This window comes from Mastomys coucha, unplaced genomic scaffold, assembly GCF_008632895.1.
Source record: "Mastomys coucha isolate ucsf_1 unplaced genomic scaffold, UCSF_Mcou_1 pScaffold22, whole genome shotgun sequence".
In the NCBI taxonomy this organism is placed as follows: Eukaryota; Metazoa; Chordata; class Mammalia; order Rodentia; family Muridae; genus Mastomys; species Mastomys coucha.
In genome coordinates, this window is record NW_022196905.1 from 95,264,243 (window position 1) to 95,282,569 (window position 18,327).

At 40.6% G+C, this 18,327-nt stretch overlaps 1 protein-coding gene across 6 annotated transcripts in view; it reads left to right on the forward strand.

Moving 5' to 3' along the window:
• The window catches only part of Arhgap24 (Rho GTPase activating protein 24), a 713,998-nt gene extending 701,100 nt beyond the window's left edge, over positions 1–12,898 (forward strand). For all 6 annotated transcript variants that reach the window (XM_031337011.1, XM_031337010.1, XM_031337012.1 and 3 more), the window contains 2 exons: positions 7,214–8,291; positions 12,066–12,898. In XM_031337011.1, coding sequence (XP_031192871.1) covers positions 7,214–8,291; positions 12,066–12,309 — 1,322 coding nt within the window. In that variant the 3' untranslated portion in view covers positions 12,310–12,898. The remainder of the gene's footprint in view (positions 1–7,213; positions 8,292–12,065) is intronic.
• Positions 12,899–18,327: the final 5,429 nt, after the last annotated feature.

Consider the following 18,327-nt stretch of genomic DNA (forward strand, 5'->3'; position numbering starts at 1 on the left):
TTCCGGAGGAACCACCAAACTGATTTCCAGAGTGGTTGTACCAGCTTGCAATTCCACCAGCAATGAAGTAATGTTCGGTTAAGTAAGTAATGGCGGTTAACATGTAGAAAAATGCAAATCGATCCATTCCTTTCTCCTTATACAAAGCTCAAGTCCAAGTGGATCAGGGACCTCCACATCAAAGCAAATTTAAATTCTTACATAGCAATGCTACTTACCTGAGAGTTGAGGCCTAAGGAATTTTTTACTCTTCAGATTACAAAACTTTCCACATCATTTCCTATAATAATCTACCTCCATTTAATTCTATCACTTTTCAATGTTTGGATGATTTTCTCTTTTACTTGTAGGTACTATTACTATTTTCTAAAAATGACTAAATTGAACATTTCAGAATCTAAGAGGCAACTTAGAAGAAGAAATAATAATTAGTTTTAGTTTTACTCAGATTTTATTTAGTCTTTAAGGAAATGTTAACCTCCAAGTATAATATTCTTCCCTTTTTGAATGTTCTAAGATTTTCATTCTACATTTTGAGAGTGGGAGAGACAAGCCGTCAAGTATGTGCCTATCACATTAGCTTAACTTCTCTTTTCTGATATATAGAGAAGAACAAGTTAGCATCATAATTTTGATAAAAGATAATCCAGAGAAATTAATAATATCTAAAGAATGTAGCAGACATAAAAGTGTCATATATCTGTAGCAAAAAAGAAGCTTAAATATACTTTAATTCATTATTTTTAATGTTTACCACTCATGTGACATTTAAGGAGTTATAGAATGAAAGCCCAGACACCACTGTTGGCCACCTTCCCGCCCCTTCACTTCCCTCAGCACTGTGGTCCCATGATGGTTGTATGACAGCTTGGTCACTGCCCAGTGGATTTTCCCACAGTGCATCTTCCTGCATTTCACATGTTCCCTTGCCCTTGATATGTTCTACATCAGGGAGTGATCAAATTTCACTTTGAAAGACTGAAGATTGTCCTGTGTTCTTAAACCAGGAGCCATAGCTAAAATATTGGTCCACTGAAAGATGAGATGATATGACTTTATATTTTTCATTTCCTTATTTTGTCAAGGCATGTGTGATATAATGCTTATCAGCTCAGTTGTCTTAAGTATCCATCTCAGAAGGACTGCATGTTCTCACACTGGTGTTTAGTTAGCCATCACCCATCTCCAGGGTTCTGTTTATCATGCAGAGCTGAGACACTGTGCCTATTAACCATTAATCCTCATGCTCTTCTGCACGGGCTCCTGGAAATGACCATTTTACTGTCAGTCACTATAACTCTGATTATTCTAGGTACCTCAATGTATTAGTTAGATTTCAGTTCTATGATAAAATATCTGAGTTAAAAATATTTGAGTTCAAGTCTTAAGATAAAATTTCATAAAAGTTATATGGTGTCTCCTTGTCTCCTTCTGTCAATAAGAAACCTGACAGCAAACAAGAATATACATTTCTTTAACTAAAAAGATATATTTCAATATATAAGTTCATGACTATGTAAGTGGCTTTTTAAAAGATCATTCTTTGAGAATTTCACACAGTGTATCTATTGTTTCCCATCTCCCAATTCCTCCCCGAGCCTCCTTCCTCCCCACCTACCCAACTTCATGTTCTTTCTCTTATAAACAAACCAAAAGGAAAGAAAAACTCTTAATGCACACAAAGTCTCTTAGAAGTTTCTAATTGGTTTGTGTTAACCTCATGATGGTGTGCCATGCAAATCTCATGAGAGTATACTTGAATGGGCAGGTTCCCTGATTGTAATGGTCACTAGATTTTTGGTATCTCTGGTTGGGTTTAGATGTATGGACAGCCAGTTGCATCATCAATTTTTTTGTTCTAGCTTCTGGTCTCTGTATCTTAATTTTTGAGCAGATTATAATTGCCATAAATATACTAATCAAATAAAACAAAATAGACTGTTTTCTGTCTGATAAGCTAACTGATATCCCTCCTCCCTGGCTAGTGTAAAAAGATACGAAATTCTTTTGAGACTATTGCCATTTTTACCGTCACTAAATATATCATTTTCTTGTAATATCTAATTATCAATAATGACAGAAAATTATAGATAGCACACAGTTTTGCTTTGTACTTGTAGTCATTAAACAATAATGAGATACTACTACAAAGTATAATATGAATACTCAAAATGGAAAGTTTTATTGGTAGAACTATTTTGGAATATTTAGGCAAGGTTTTACAAACTTGAATATATGCCCATATGCCATAGGGCCCAGAGCAAAAGTATGCTAAGTGTATACCCAAGGAAAAGAAAGAAAATATGTTCATAAGATTTGTAATCAAATGTTTCTACTGGCTTTGTTTATAACATTGCAAACATGAAAACAGAAAACGTCTCCATTAAACAGGAGAAACAGTGGTGGTGCACATCTGTAAACCCAACACTGGAGAGACAGAAGCAGAGTGATCTCCAGTCCTAAGTAAGCCTGGGCTACATTGCAAGATCCTCATTTACATTGACCTTCCAAAGCTCAGGGAATATCAATGAGGAGGATACAGAGAAAATGAAAGAGGCAGAGGTTAGGTAGAGGGACTGAAAAGGATGTTGTTTTAGGCAGCAGTTGCAGACATGATTCCACAACAGCTAAGGCTGTCTCCATGGGGTCTTCATAAGGCTGAGCCTGTCAACTAAAGATTGAGTAGAAGATCATGGGTCCTCACCTCTTCCTGTTGAAATATCAGCCCCAGTATATTCTGGAAAAGAGATAATCATTGCCTTCAGTTGAGTGCCTAGGGCTGAGTCCATCGGGCTCCAGCAGATAGTTTGAATACCATGCCCACACAAATAGAATGTATAAATCTCACCAGGTCACAAAATAAAATAGGAAGAGATGAGTGTGAGAGTCTCATAGGGAAGAGAAGAGATTGAAAACGGTGGGTGGGTGGTTAGAGAGGGCACAGGTCAAAGTAACAAGAATGGGTTATATGTGTATATGAGGATGTCAACGAACACATTTAATAAAAGTTAAAGTAAAAGAAGAAGCCATAGCCTGTAAACTCACATCTTTAGACTGAACTAAAAGGAACGAAGATTGGATGCCTGGACACAAAGGTCTGTTGTGGTAGTTGTTCAACCTAACATTCCCAGAACCACCTGAGAAAGAAGTCTCAACAGAAGATTGTCTACATCAGCTTGTCCTGTGGCCATATGTCCATGGGGAACTCTCTGGGTTGCCATAATTGGTATGGAAAGATCCAGCCTGAAAGTGGTGGTACTGTTCCCTTGCTTGGGTCCTGGAGTCTAAGAGCAGAGAAAGGTAGCCAAACACTAGCCATGCCTGCCTCCATTTCTCTCTGCTCTGGACCATGGGTGGGATATGACTTCTCATGACTCCTGCTTTGATTTCCCTGCTGTGAAGGACTATAACTTGGAATTGTGACCTAATGTAAACCTCCCTTCCCCTAATGTAAACCTCCCTTCTAGATTGCTTTCTGCTGGGATATTTTTGCACAGCAACAACAACAACAAAATGAAACTAGAACAATGGTGTAATTGCATTTACATTGAGCTCCATCAAAAGCAAAACTGTAGTCATAGAACTCACAATAGTAGTTCCCATGGGTAGGTGATGCAGGCAAGAGGTCAGGAGCAAAAGGTCACAGGGGAAATTACCCATATCATAATTAGGTAGTTTTTCCAGGATTATGTACATTTGCTATAACTCATTGGATACCCTCAGACATGGAAATGGTAGCTGTATAGATTATTTGCTGCAGAACTATAACTTGAAATTGTAGTGTATAAAATACCACCCACCTATGCATCTTTAAAAGAAAATTAAATTCTTAGCCAATGCTTATACAAAAAAAAAAAAAAAAAAAAAAAAAAAACTGCCTGTGATTTTTTTTTAAATTTAACCTGCACAAAATGATATGAGCCAAGAGGGAGTTGATGGAATGCATAGCTCTGTGTGATTCCAGAGTTAGCTTGGACTCTGTATAATAGGCTGGTGATTACAGCTGCTGGGACTTCATTGTCTGGGCTTGATAATCTGCATTAGCATTCTGAGGAAGAAAATGACAGAGCAGAGAGAGGTGAGTGAAAGGAAACAGAGCTAGTTCATGCAATAGCAGGAGCGTGGCACCGTCACTACCCACTACCGTTATAAAATGTGAAGTCCCTTTGCAGGAAACTCTGCCATTGCTCATCCCAGAGACTAGATGGCAGAAAAGTGTCCCAGCACACAAGAGAGAGTATTCTGAATCTGTAGGGCTTTGACACTCACTCTGTCTTGTGGCAGACACTCTCTGCCCTGGATGCTCGCAAGCTCATCTTGGAGACAGGAAATTTATCGTCTAGTTAGTTAAATGTTGCTAACATCTCAGTGATGGGAAAAAGGTTTATCCCCCCCAGTGCTAGACAAAGTCTCATATAATGGTAGCTGTAAAGCATACCTGTGACACTGGCAAGAAGTGTGACAGTGTCAAGCTTGCGCCTGCAGTGCTGGCAGGGTTGAAGGTCATTTGGAATATTTCTGTTTTCGATTATTCATTGTTTGCATATGTTTATCTCTTTATGTACACACGCACACACACACACACCACACACATGTGTTCACACAGTTTCCTAGAGAGGCTAGAAGAGGTTGTCAGATGTTGACCACACACACGGGTGCTTGCAACTAATCTTTTAACTGCTGAGCCAACTCCCCAGCCCAGACCACTGTAATTCCTTTGAACTTTACACATTAGACTCACTGCATTGAAAATGTGGTTATGACTTCAGAGATTAGTGAGAACCAGGAACTGCATATACTCTATAGAACATTTTCATTCTGTTTTTTCTTTCTCTCCTACAACTCTGTTATGTAATTGATGTTGACTCAAAAAAAAATGTTTTCCGTTACCTTGCTACAACTGGCCTAAATTTAGTTATCACTTCAATTTTAAATTCTAGTATGAAAGTATCTGAGAACACAGGTAGAATTTGGAACCAGAAAATTGAGTTTTAAACTTCACCTTGGTTGCTATCCATCTGCAGCCTTAAGCAAAAACTTTAACATTTCCCAACCTGTTTCGTCCTCTGAGAAGTGTTGCATCCCATGTCATGGGCTTCCTGGAGACTTTATTTGGGATATACTTGAAATACTCCCACCTGTTACAGTGTCTCTCAGACACAGGGGACTATCTAGGGCTCCTGTGAAAATGCAAATTCAGATTCAGCATGTGTCCATGCAGGTCCTGAAGGTGTGAAACTTCCTGTAGCTGTTACTATTTCTAGACTGTTCTGATGCTGTCCTGTGGAAACCACATATAAACACAGACTCTTACATCCTACTCTGTGACTCTGACACCGGCACCTGCCTTTTTAACAAGATATGCAGATGATGTTTATGCACATAAAGCACCATTACCATTGCTCTAGCAGCTGCTGGAAATGAAAAATTATAAAATTTAAACCATCATAGAAATAGTATGAATGACATGGATGAATGTAATGTTTTTCTTATTTAGACTGAATTTGGATATTTAAGTGAAGTGTGGCCTGTCACATATTGGGGTATTGTTCCCAGTCAGCCCAGTAAGGCCACTTAGAGTGTTTCTGGTAACTCCAGTGTTTGGACTTCCCCAGAGTCAGCTCTTTTTTCCCAGTGAGTCAGCAAAACTTTATTCTCTTAACATCTCTTTTTGGGTTGTTAGAAAGTGAATGTGTTTACTAACATGTAGGAAATTTGGATATGATTCTCTTCCTTATTGCTTCTGTGAGGTTGTTCAGTGCCCTTTCATAACAGTTCTGTAAAGTGCCTACTTTTAGTTACATATAGCTTTTGAAGCCTGTGAATTGTGTGCTTGGTTGTTAGCAAGTAGGTAGAGATCTGCTTATGTCCCTAGAGTGGGTAAGATTCCTTATGTCTCTCAAGCGGTTGTGCACACCTGCTGAGCCAAGTCTATACTCAGCTAGGTAGAAATTCACAAGTTCACTTGGTTTCTGCTTGTGTTCCAAGGTCAGTCAGAGGTAAGAGCTTGCAGGCTTCTATCTTCTGTCCAGAGCATGACCATATCCAAATGTGGCCAATGCCATTTAGACTCCCACCATTTCCTTCTCGGGGTTGTCCTTTAATGTTGGGGTTGGCTTGGTGTTTGTCTGTTTCATCTGGTATCTGTTACCTCAGAAGGAGATGCTGTTTTGGGGTATACTTTATCCTTGTGTGATTGAAAAACAGCTTTTTATCTAAAGCGAGCTCCAAATCAGATCACATAAGTTGTTGTGAATGGAGTCTTCAGGGGGAAAACCAGAGAGGTCAAGTCATGGCAGTTCTCTGGGATGGCGACGGGGCTTTGGGGCTTTTCCAATACTGTTCTGCCTGTTGCAGTGATGCACATGGTTGTCAAGAGTATGTGGATTGTTAGTTTTTAAGCTACTTTGATGGGATACCAATATCCATTAGTGTCCAAGCAACTATAGCAGCACAAGATGCTGCTTCTACTGAGACTTCCCCCAGATGCTTAAAGCTTTAAGTTAATTTCCAGAAATCTGAACAGGTTGATTCTAATATTGTTAGTGCTTTTATAGAAATGAGGATTTTTAGAGGTCTTTAATGTATCATTCTAGCCAATGCTCCTTTTTTTAATGACAAAAGGCACATGAACTTCATTGTTTTGTTATATTGAAAAGATAGAGCATGTTGCACATCATAGACTATATAAGGCTCTATTTACATACATATGGCTCTAAAGCCATAGTGAGTACTTGAAGAAATTGTCAGATGGAGATCGACATGACCTCTCCTTAAACATTTCTAGTACTGAAAATATTAAAATTCCAATAAATGTTGTATACTGAATAAAACCCAGGATCTGAAATACAGAATTCTGAATTCAAGGCCATAGTCTGGCCCATGAGTGTGACATGCATACATATATGTGTACATGTATGTGTATGGATGTCTATATTTATGTATATATGTGCATATATATATACATATATATATATATATATATTCATGCTTGTTTCATACTCTAGTAAAGCTACAAAATAAAGTTCATGGCATAGACTAGATACTCCAGAAACTCTAGCTTCTATCACTAATAGAATCATTAAGACCATAGGTTGTTTTTAGTAATATTCATAGTAAATTTCTTCTAAATATCTTTCTTCAAAAGCCTGATTCAAAACGGGAAGTAAATCAAATCTATTTCACTCATGCACTCTATTTCTATTGATTGCAGGCACTGTGGTGGTCCAGCAGTTAATGTCGGTGATGATTAGTAAGCATGATCGTCTATTCCCCAAAGACACGGAACCACAAAGCAAGCCCCAAGATGGAACGAACAGCAATAACAACGATGGTCCTAAGAAAGCCACCATGGGTCAGTTGCAGAACAAAGAAAACAATAATACCAAGGAGAGCCCCGTCAGACGGTGCTCTTGGGACAAGCCTGAATCCCCTCAGAGAAGCAGTGTGGACAATGGATCTCCCACAGCCCTATCAAGCAGCAAAACCAACAGCCCAAGGAACAGTGTCCACAAGCTGGATATCTCCAGGAGTCCGCCTCTCATGGTCAAAAAGAACCCAGCCTTCAATAAGGGCAGCGGGATCGTCACCAATGGGTCATTCAGCAGCAGTAATGCAGAAGGTGTCGAGAAAACCCAAACCACCCCTAACGGGAGTTTACAAGCCAGAAGGACCTCTTCCCTGAAGAGTTCTGGTACCAAAATGGGCACTCACAGTGTACAGAACGGCACGGTCCGCATGGGTATTTTGAACACTGACACCTTAGGGAATTCCTTGAATGGCCGGAGCATGAGTTGGCTGCCCAATGGCTACGTGACCCTGAGAGATAACAAACAGAAGGAGCCAACAGGAGAGTCGGGCCAGCACAACAGACTCTCCACTTACGACAATGTCCACCAGCAGTTCTCCTTGATGAACCTCGACGACAAGCACAGTGTGGACAGTGCCACGTGGTCCACCTCCTCCTGCGAAATCTCCCTCCCAGAGAACTCCAATTCCTGCCGTTCCTCTACCACCACATGCCCAGAGCAAGACTTCTACGGTGGGAACTTTGAGGATCCTGTTTTAGATGGCCCGCCTCAGGATGACCTTTCTCATCCTGGGGACTATGAGAACAAAAGTGACCGCAGGAGCGTGGGGGGCCGAAGCAGCCGTGCCACGAGCAGCAGCGATAACAGCGAGACGTTTGTAGGCAACACCAGCAGCAACCACAGTGCACTTCACAGTTTAGTTTCCAGCCTGAAGCAGGAGATGACCAAACAGAAGATTGAGTATGAGTCCAGGATAAAAAGGTGAGAAAACTTGGAAGTCACTATCACACAGGGGTGCTCATTGGTGACATTGGTACTGAGTCTTACGTGACCAAATACACCATGCCACGTGGGAGGTCTGAGCCCAACTCCCCCCTTTAAAACCATTTGCCAGCTCTGGAATGTTGGAGAAGTTAAGTTAATTGCCTTGCGCTTGAAATTCTTAATGGAAAAATTTTAAAGATGTTACCTCAAAAGCAAGCATAAGGTTCTCTTCAATGACTATTGAATATCTCTGTATTTGAGAGACTCCAAGGACAGGATAGCAGCCTGCTGGTTTTGTCTTCTAAGAGTGTAGAATTACAGTAAAACAAAACGTTGGATTACATGTTAGGATGAAATTTTAAAAGCACACAAATGTTTTATTTTCATTTTTCAACCATTTATTTCTGAAAATGTGTTTTCTCTCTAGCCGACTCAGACTGGGGAGAATCTGAATGGCTTGCTAAGCTGGCGCCCTCAATATGTGGCTCTCAGCAACAGCCTTGATGACTCCAAACCCCACAGTTAGTTATGAAATTATATGACGTGATATATATGTAAATATCTTTAATACAGAGATGAGAGATAAGCGGATGGTATATACAGTTGACTTTAACGGATTGTAATGAGTTTCCTACCCACTGATTAATTATAAGACAAAAATCGCATGGTTTCATAAGCTATGGATAATTAAGTATAAATTAAAATACTACTTAGGAGACTGGAAAATTACTTCCCCTGCCAAAATCTTTTTGTGAGCTTCACTAAAAGAAAATGAGCTTTTGAGTTTTTCTCTATGGTGCTATAATAGTGGTGGCAAGTATAAAAGATTGTCATCCCATAGGAGAAATTTTGTGATAGATTTGTGATCTGAGAGCTACAGTGCATTTCAGAGTGATAAACAGCAGAGCTTTCAAAGAGAGTGTTGCTTCTGTGTCCTGTGCCTCTGATCTTCCTCTCCCATTGGGAATCCAGGGGAGAGGCTGAGGGAGGCTGTTGTACACCCAGGTCATGGGATGTGCAAGGACCAATGTTCTCATGACTTTCCAGCTATTGTAGCACAGAATTATACACTTCTCTTCAAATTCCTTCTTAACTCCACCCCATCAGTATTGTGGATGGAGAGACAGACAGCAGGCAGATGGGTGCTGGGATATTTCACTTTATCTCTCAGTCAGGGCGATGCTTTGAAGCTTCAACCACAGGACTTTACTGTTCTTTCCTGCCCCTCCCATTGGTTTCCAACCTTACATTCTTAAGACACTCCAAATCATACTCAGAAAATGTTCATTTGTCTGACATCAATTATTTAGGTTGATGGTCCTATTCTCTTATGAGCTTGGGGTAGTGGATATAACTATAACATATATCCGTGTATAACTGTAGCATATAGCCGTGGATAACTGTAACATATATCCGTGTATAACTGTAACATATATCCGTGTATAACTGTAACATATAGCCGTGTATAACTGTAACATATAGCCGTGTATAACTATAACATATAGCCGTGTATAACTGTAACATATAGCCGTGTATAACTGTAACATATAGCTGTGGAGAAGTAACATAAGGTGGTTACTCAGACCGTGTACATCTGCAGTTCTCTGATTTTTTTCCAGCACAGGTAGAAATTTACCTTTAAGTCTCAACATTGTTCTGGGTTTGTCCTGTACCCTTACAGGTCTGTTATGTTTCCTATTGAGTAATGTAAGGCTCCCCAGCTGGCTGAGTAGATGTCCAGGGCCATCTATGTCCTTGATGAGTCAGTCCTTTGATCATAAGATAACTGCCATTTTTAGATTAAGGATTTTCCCCCAAAGTCCACCTTCCTGGGACAATTGTCATGGAAGATTCTTTCCTTAAAAACTTACCAGGTGTTTCTTCCATTTTTTAACTTTAAAAATATGCTTGATTATTGATCTAAGGACATATCTCTTTAAAGTATGGCATATTTCACCCATCACCTCTGGTCTATGTCACCCCATGTTCCCAGTTTTCTCTCTCCATACCTTTACTAAGGTGTATTTGGAATTCTTAATCTACTCCCCCCAGCTATCTTAACTTCTGCTTCCTGCATAATTTCCCTAACTTTAGCCCATGTGACACTGATCCTCAGGTCAGTTTCCTAGCACTGTAATTCTCTTTTCTAAGGGTTCAAAGTCTGCCAACTGTAGGCATTCACAACTAGATCTTGTTTTTATTCCCTTCCTTAAAATGAGAATGCGTGCTGTAAGGTCTTAGGGAAATCCACTAGCACTTCTTGGCTTCTCTTTCACCACAGTCTCCATCTGCTGCGAGCTAAGTGAGAGAGTGGCCCATCCTCTCAGACGTTAGTGTAGGCTAACACTATTGTGGACTTCCAGTTACTATCCCATTCTGCATTTATTCTTGGATCCTAATCTCTAAACATACTCTTACTTTAATTTTAACCTTGGTAAAATAGACATAAAGTATTTATAAAATTATCCAACAGTTCTGTGGGTTTGTTTTCAGAGAATATCATTCTATTTTTGTCTAGTCCTCTAGCTTCCTGGAACTTTACACAAATGTCTCTGACTCATGTGGCATATTAATACAGTCTCTACATGAGTTATCTCACTTGACATTTTACTAAAAACTTGACCACTTGCTGGAAGTAGCCTTCTTAGCTATTGTGCAATTGAAAGGATTTTACTTCATTCTGTTTTGGTTTTGGATTCAAGTTATTTATAAAGGGAGGCTTACTTCGCAATCATTAAAACTTTTTTTTTATTATCTAATACATTGTACAGATTACACATTTGACTTTTTCAAAACAGAAGAATAATAGAAATTTCACTTGATCTTAGCCAAAAGGCCGAGAAGCAATAATAATAGAAATTTCAATTTTAATTACTACCAAGGTAATCTAGATTTAAGTTGCACTGGTCTGGTAACCTTCAATGAGCCCTGTGATACTTTAGCTCAGACAAGGATTGTGCAGGTCAGTTGTTAGCAAGTATATGCCACAAAGTACAAAGTTTCAATACTCCTCTTTTAAAATAATAAATATATAAACACACAGGGAAAGTAGACTCTTCTAAAGAAGCTACCTCAAATTTAATACTTACAGAAAGCACAGTTATAAGGATACAAAGTATCTATATCCTATAACAGACTAACAATTTGGATGAACAATGAAGATCAGGACTAGAAGCCCCAGGGCAGCCACTGTGACTACAAAGCAGAAAGTAGGAAGCTTAATCAACTAAGGCCACTGCTACCAGGTACCGGCTACTATTGATCTTTTCATAGGATAAGACTACATCCTCTGGAAAGTCTATCCTTAGCAGAGGGTGTCGCCTGGTAATGACTGTTGCCGAAGCATATTAAGAAGTCATGTGATTGTACTCCTTTCTGTCCACCTCCATTTCCCCATCCATTCAGTAAAGCTAACTTGCCACAGTGCACTAGAGGCCGCCTCTGCCTCTGCCCCTTCTGTGCCCCATGGCTTGAGGCCACCTCTGCCTCTGCCCTTTCTGTGCCCCATGGCTTGAGTCTCCAGAGTGTCTCTCCTGACCACACTCATTCGCTCTGAGGTGACAAGCAACAAGAGATGTCCAGGTGACTTGTGATGATGGCGATAAATCACAGTAGCAATATCAACAAGTTCACCTTATTAGGCATGGTGTTGGTGATTCGGCAGGGCTCTTCCTAAGCACTGTAGATAGTTTATAAAATAGTTGTCATCCTCTCTCACATTTAGAGACATGAAATTCACACGTTTCTTGTTCCCCTTCCTGTCCTCTGCAGCTTAGAACAGCGGAATTTGACTTTGGAAACGGAAATGCTGAGCCTCCATGATGAACTGGATCAAGAGAGGAAAAAGTTCACCATGATAGAAATCAAGATGAGAAATGCTGAGCGAGCGAAAGAGGATGCTGAGAAAAGGAACGACATGCTCCAGAAGGAGATGGAGCAGTTCTTCTCCACATTTGGAGACCTGACAGTGGAACCCAGGAGAAGCGAGAGAGGAAACACAATCTGGATCCAATGAACCTTTCTCTCAGTCCTGGATCACTCTGGGGACTCGGGGGCAAACAGTGTTGAGGAACAGTGTGGGATCAGGTGGCTGGTCTGTGTAGAGCTTCATCTGGTGCAGGAATCTCATTTACACACATCACTATCCATATCTGCAGTGTGTACCAAAGTTATATCATGCTCCATAATGCTACTGTCAAGTGTTACAACTGGATATGTGTATAGAGAGTAGTTTCTAAAATGTCAATAAGAGTAAGAAGCATATATCTCAATGATTATTTTATTGCAAGTCCTGTATTTAAATGTCGAATCAATACATTGTTGCAATTTAGCTTGCATTCAAGCCTCACCCTGTGCACTTAACATAAGCTATTTTTGGCATCGTGTTATCATCTGCTTATTTTATAGATCAATATTTTTATTTCCCCTTTGGCTGAGGAACTGAAGATAAGAAATATAAATATATAAATATATATAAGATGAGTTATTAAAGTCAAAAGAATACTTTGTGGCTGTGCTGTTTGTGCCAATAGACCTTGCCATGACCAAAAAAGAGAAATGTAAAACAACAAAAAGTTTTATAAAATATAGTAGAATCACCGGTACCTGTCAATGGTTCTTTCACATTCTTCAGATTGGGGTGGGGAGGTGGTTCGGGAGTATGAGTTTTTGCCATGCCAGCATGAAGACCTCAGTTCTGATAAACAGCACCCATGTAAAATCAGATATAGCTTCATACAACCATACCTGCAGAACTGGGGGTAGAGGAAGCTAGAGCTTGCTGGACATCAATCAACCTAGCTGTGTGAGCCTTTTTCTGTGGAGACATGACATGCAAGTCCACACAGGGAAGGAACTGATGCCAGCCAAAAGCAATAACTCTACCAAAATACTGCTTGATGAACCAGGTAACTTACTCGGTGGCCTAGGGGTTGTATGTGAGGGGTTCCCTATGGAAGCATGGATGACGCAAATGCTGTATCATGGAGAAGCCCCCCAGCTGGAATGACAGCTCCTAAAGCTGTCCTCTGGAGCTTCCTGTACAGCATGGAAAACAGCTATCAGGGTCTCTCTCCTCAGCAGTCCTCACTCTATATGATCTTGAAAATGTAGAGGTCTTATGACTCTGAGTTCTAGGGACTTCTTGAAATAGATAAATTATTTACTTTTTGAGTCTCAATGAGACTCATTCCAAGAGAGAACATTTCACTGCTATGAAACATCAGCCAACCTGAAAAACAGTAAGCTTTAGGTTCACTAAGAGACCTTGTCTCAGTGGAATAAGGCAGGATAGAATGGAAGAGCAGGCCCAACATCTTCCCCTGGTGTTTATCTATATGGGTCCTCAAACTTATACACACATGCACACACACACACAAATACACACACACATGCACACACACACAAATACACACACGCATGCACATACATACTGCACATACATACTCATGCACACACACGCATCCATACAAAAACACTAACATTGCTATTTTATTTGTGTGATAATCTGACACAAGGGCATTGCAGTGCTGTTGGAAACTCCTCCTCCAGCTGTGCAGAGCGATTGGAGGTACAAAGCTCTCTCCTGCAGGACACACCATATGGAAAAGCAATGCTCACACACTGCATTTATCAGTCTGCATTGCTTGTCCTTCTGCAGTAGCTCTCCAGAACATCTTGCTAGAGGAGTCCATCCTTGCCCACAGGAGTCTGGCTCCTTCCCTGAGACCTGCCAGCACATGAATGATCTTCCTGTGCCTCTCTCAATCAAATCACTAGGGTGTATGTCGTTTTGTGACATCTTTCTCTCACTCAGCCTGTCATTGTTTCAGATTTTCTCTGCACCACAGCTGACAATGGAATGGCTAGCAAGAGGATAAGGAAAGTCAACCGGGAAGAATAAGAAAATTATAAGAAAATAACAATGTATTTGTCTTATTATTTTTACAATACCATTTCCCAGATGAAAACATACTCATTATGAATATTTTTAAAATATTAATGTGTAGAGGTCCATCTTGGACAAAGAGGTGAATATCAGAAGTACCAACTTTCTAGAAAAATCCATAACTCTTTGAGGCTATTATTCTAGGAGACAACTATTTGCTTTCCAGTAAGGCAGTGGCTAAAGAAAGCTAGAACTGGTGTGGGAACCTCATTCTAGAACTAAACGCCACAAAGGCAGGGCTATAAATAGCAGACCATTTAAACTTTGGAATTTGCAGTTTTCGAAATGCTATGTTTGTATATTTCTGAGGATACAGTCTTGGGAACATGATTCTGTCACTCCTGCTGAGCAAGTTTGTGTGGTTATTTGGTGTCAGCCAGTAACAAGGTCTGTAACAAGGACTGGTTTTTTTTTTTGGATTTTTGGCTTTGTTTTGTTTTTGTCTTTTATCTATTGTCTTTTCCTTTTCAAAGTCCACAGCCGATACTTTCATCCAGACATCCCATAAGAAATTCAGAGTAAGATTAAGCAACAGATCAGAGCCCCCCTGCTGTGCCTTGGCTATGTGATGAGACAGTAAAACTCAAAGGCCAGGCTATCAAACTGCCCCGGTTCAACTTGTCTGCAGTTTGCCAGCATTGTTGAATCTCCCATGCATAACTAACTCACACTGCAGAGCTGGAATTGTTACCCATATGACCTAGCTCTGTGATGTTAGTGACAGGCTGAGCCGACGACTGGTATGCAGGAAGACCCTATGAATGCTAACTGAGTTGTCCAACTCTGCCTTGTTCTGCTGGACACTTGACTGTCCAGCTGCTCCTCCCTCACTAACCTTCCCCATCTTCTCTTATTAGCATTGCTAATCTTTGGATGAAAGCATCCTGCTCCGCCATGTTTGTTCCGGGATCTTGACTCTGCGTCCATTGTTTACAGTCTGCCTTCTTACCTTATCGGCTGACTCTAGTTTCCCTCGGCTAATGACACGTGATGAGTTTCACCTGTGTAGAAGGCTTTGACAGACCGGTCATCCTTACCTCTGACCAGTTCCTGTAACACTCACATGTCAGTTCATACTTGGGAAGCTTCCCACCTACTGACGCTATGGCCTTGTTTGCTTCCCTTCTGGGTGGTATAGTCCATATTTTAAGAGCTAATTCATTGTTCATTCTGTTCGTGTAGGCAAAGAGGGCAGATTGTCAAAGGGATTTTAAAGCTTTCAAATACTCATATTTCAGAAAGCAACCTTCAAGTTACTCCTCCTCATGCTCAATTAAAGATAACCCAAATCCCAAGGTTTTAAACTGGTCACAAATCTAAAGGTAAACTGGTAACAGTGATTCCAAATACCCTTCCTTTTTAGCCCAAGCTACCAAAAGCTCAGACACAAATGCATAGTAACTAAACATGGCCACCATCTCCTAACCTAAATCCTTTCTTGAATTTGGGATTACTTGGAGTAATTTATAAGTGACTACAAACTTAAAGCCAACAGTAATATGATGTGATTAATTATTTCTTCCTTAGTTGGCCTGAGGAGGTGAAATCCAAGGCATAAGATTTCCAGGCAGAACATCATCTTCTGGTCCACCTCAGTGTAAGACTCGTCAGACTCAAGCGAGCCACACAGTTCTATGTTCTCAGGAGCATCCTCCTACTTCTGTCTCATTAAAGCCTTCTTACCCTTTTATCTGGAATCCTCTTCAATCTTCTGGTAGGCATTCTATTATTGCTGTCCCCAATATTACACTGCCTCATCCACAGACTAAATAGTTCTCCTATTAACTAGCAGTTTTCTGTGAAGTTCCCTGGAATCTCAAAGGAGAGAAAGTTATCTTTTTGTGTCTAACTTATAGTTCTTTTGCACACACACACACACACACACACACACACACACACACACACACACACAGGATGCCACACTGAATAAGAATAATTTGAGGAGCCAACATGGTAGAGAGAAAACAGTACTATACAGAGACCCAGCAGACCCCAGCTGGCTTCTCAACCTCACTCAGGCAAGATTCCAGGAAGGACAAGTCTCTGAACTTGTCTCAGTGGCTGGTGTCATCTGTGACTTGGAAATAATCTCCACAAGGTACTGACATGGTGATGATTAAGCAGACCATGGAATGAGTAATCTTAGTGATGACCACTTGGATCCACTGATAGCTCAGTTGGTACATGGAACATCTTAAGAAGATAAAATGATAATTTCTTAACCTTTAATTTCTCACTGCCCACAACTGATGCTAAATAGAAGGCCAGCACACAACTAAAACTTTTAATGAAAATAACCTACCTGTTGCACAACTCTTAAGTTTTGAGGGATATTTTGCTAACTGATTTCATTCAGTAGCAGTGGCCATGGATTTCATGGGCATCATGGCCACCTGGTTTTCAGCTAAAAGCAGAGAAGTCATCTAATATGAGCTGATATAAGAATGAATTAGAAACTAGTAAGCTTGAAATTAATAGTTGAGTAGTATAAAGATTGTTTGTGGGGGGCTGGAGAGATAGCCCAGCAGTTAAGACCTCTTGTTGAGAACTGTGTTCAGTTCCTAGTACTTTCTTGGTAGCTCACAATGAGATTATGCCAGATCCAGCCGACACTCTTCTCTGGTTGCCTTGGGCACTGGATGTATATGGTGTGTATACAAACAGACAGGAAAAAAAAATCATGTACATTAAGCATATTTTTAAATATAATTGCTACATCCTACATACATAGACTTAAAATTGCCATGCAACTGCATTGATTCTAAATTGTAAGCTCAAGAGAAAGGATTTGCTCCCATATGTTGATCCTAAACCATTAGCTTCAACTGGTCACCTCATGTAGTATGCTTTGGAGAACCCTATAAATAGAATTGCCTATGCAACTGGAAAAAAAAAAAGAATTACCTATGCAACTGGAACACTGATGTTACATGTTAAAAATTCTAACTGTAGCATATGTAAGTCACTCATATCTATTTATTTACCAATTTACATAGTTTCCAGGAGGGAAAGTGTGGCTTCTATAATTTAGGGTTGCCTTGAAGACTTTGGTGTCTGGGTCCCATGGGTCCCCACTTAGTGCAGAGGTAGCTCTGTGAGTACCTGGCATAAAGTCAGTGAGTTTGTGTGACTTGAGACTAGCTTCAAACACTGCTGCTGCAATTCTTAGCTAGACAAACTTTGTGGAAGCAAGCTAATACTGGTAATAATAAGGTTGATATTTTCTCAAGGTAGGAAGTGCTATGGGGAGTGAGTGAGTTCCCCCAGTGGTTAGGACAACACCTTGCACACTGAAGGCTCAAGTGTGGCAGCTCCCAGCCTCCCATTGCTCCTACTGATAGTGTATTTCATCCAGAGACTAAAGTGAGGAGTTAGCATAGCCCAGACAGAAGTCAGAGCACATCAAGTACACCCACAAAGGATGCCCCAGACCCTCAAATCTCATGTCTCCCCAACTCTGCCAGCGGTCGACAGCCATGAAAGGACACCGAAATCACCCTTTCTTTTTCCGCTCTGAGATAATGTCAGTGGCCTCTGAGGACTCATGTCAAAGAATTATAGCTGCAACTGTGCTAATCAACTCTTTTTGCCACAGAGGGTGGCACCAGGTGTTAAAAGTACCAAGTAAAAAATAATGACATCCCTAAGCATATAGACCAGTGACCTTGTTTTGTGAGGAAACGTTCGTGAACCCCAAGAGACCACTAAAAAGCCGATTCCAATGCAGTCACACTAGGGTCCCTGTACTCAAACTCAAGCTTGGGCCAAACCTCTGTCTCTAACACAGTAGAACGGGAGGGTGCAGCACTAAGCTTAGTTTCAGGCAAGCATTTATAGAGACAAAGGGGGTATCTAGCCTGGCACACATCTGATAGGGGGGCCATTATGGCCTTTAACGTGATTGGCTGGTGCTCCGAACCAAACCATGAACTTAACTTCTGCTTTCCTCCTGACTGGTGGTGGTTAGGAAGTGAAAGGTCAGAGGACAGGCTTGTAACCTGGAGGTGCAGATTTGTTGGGGAACAACCTGGAAACTGGTGCTAGAGGCAGGTTCTCTAAAATGGAGTCTGAACCCAAAAGATATGG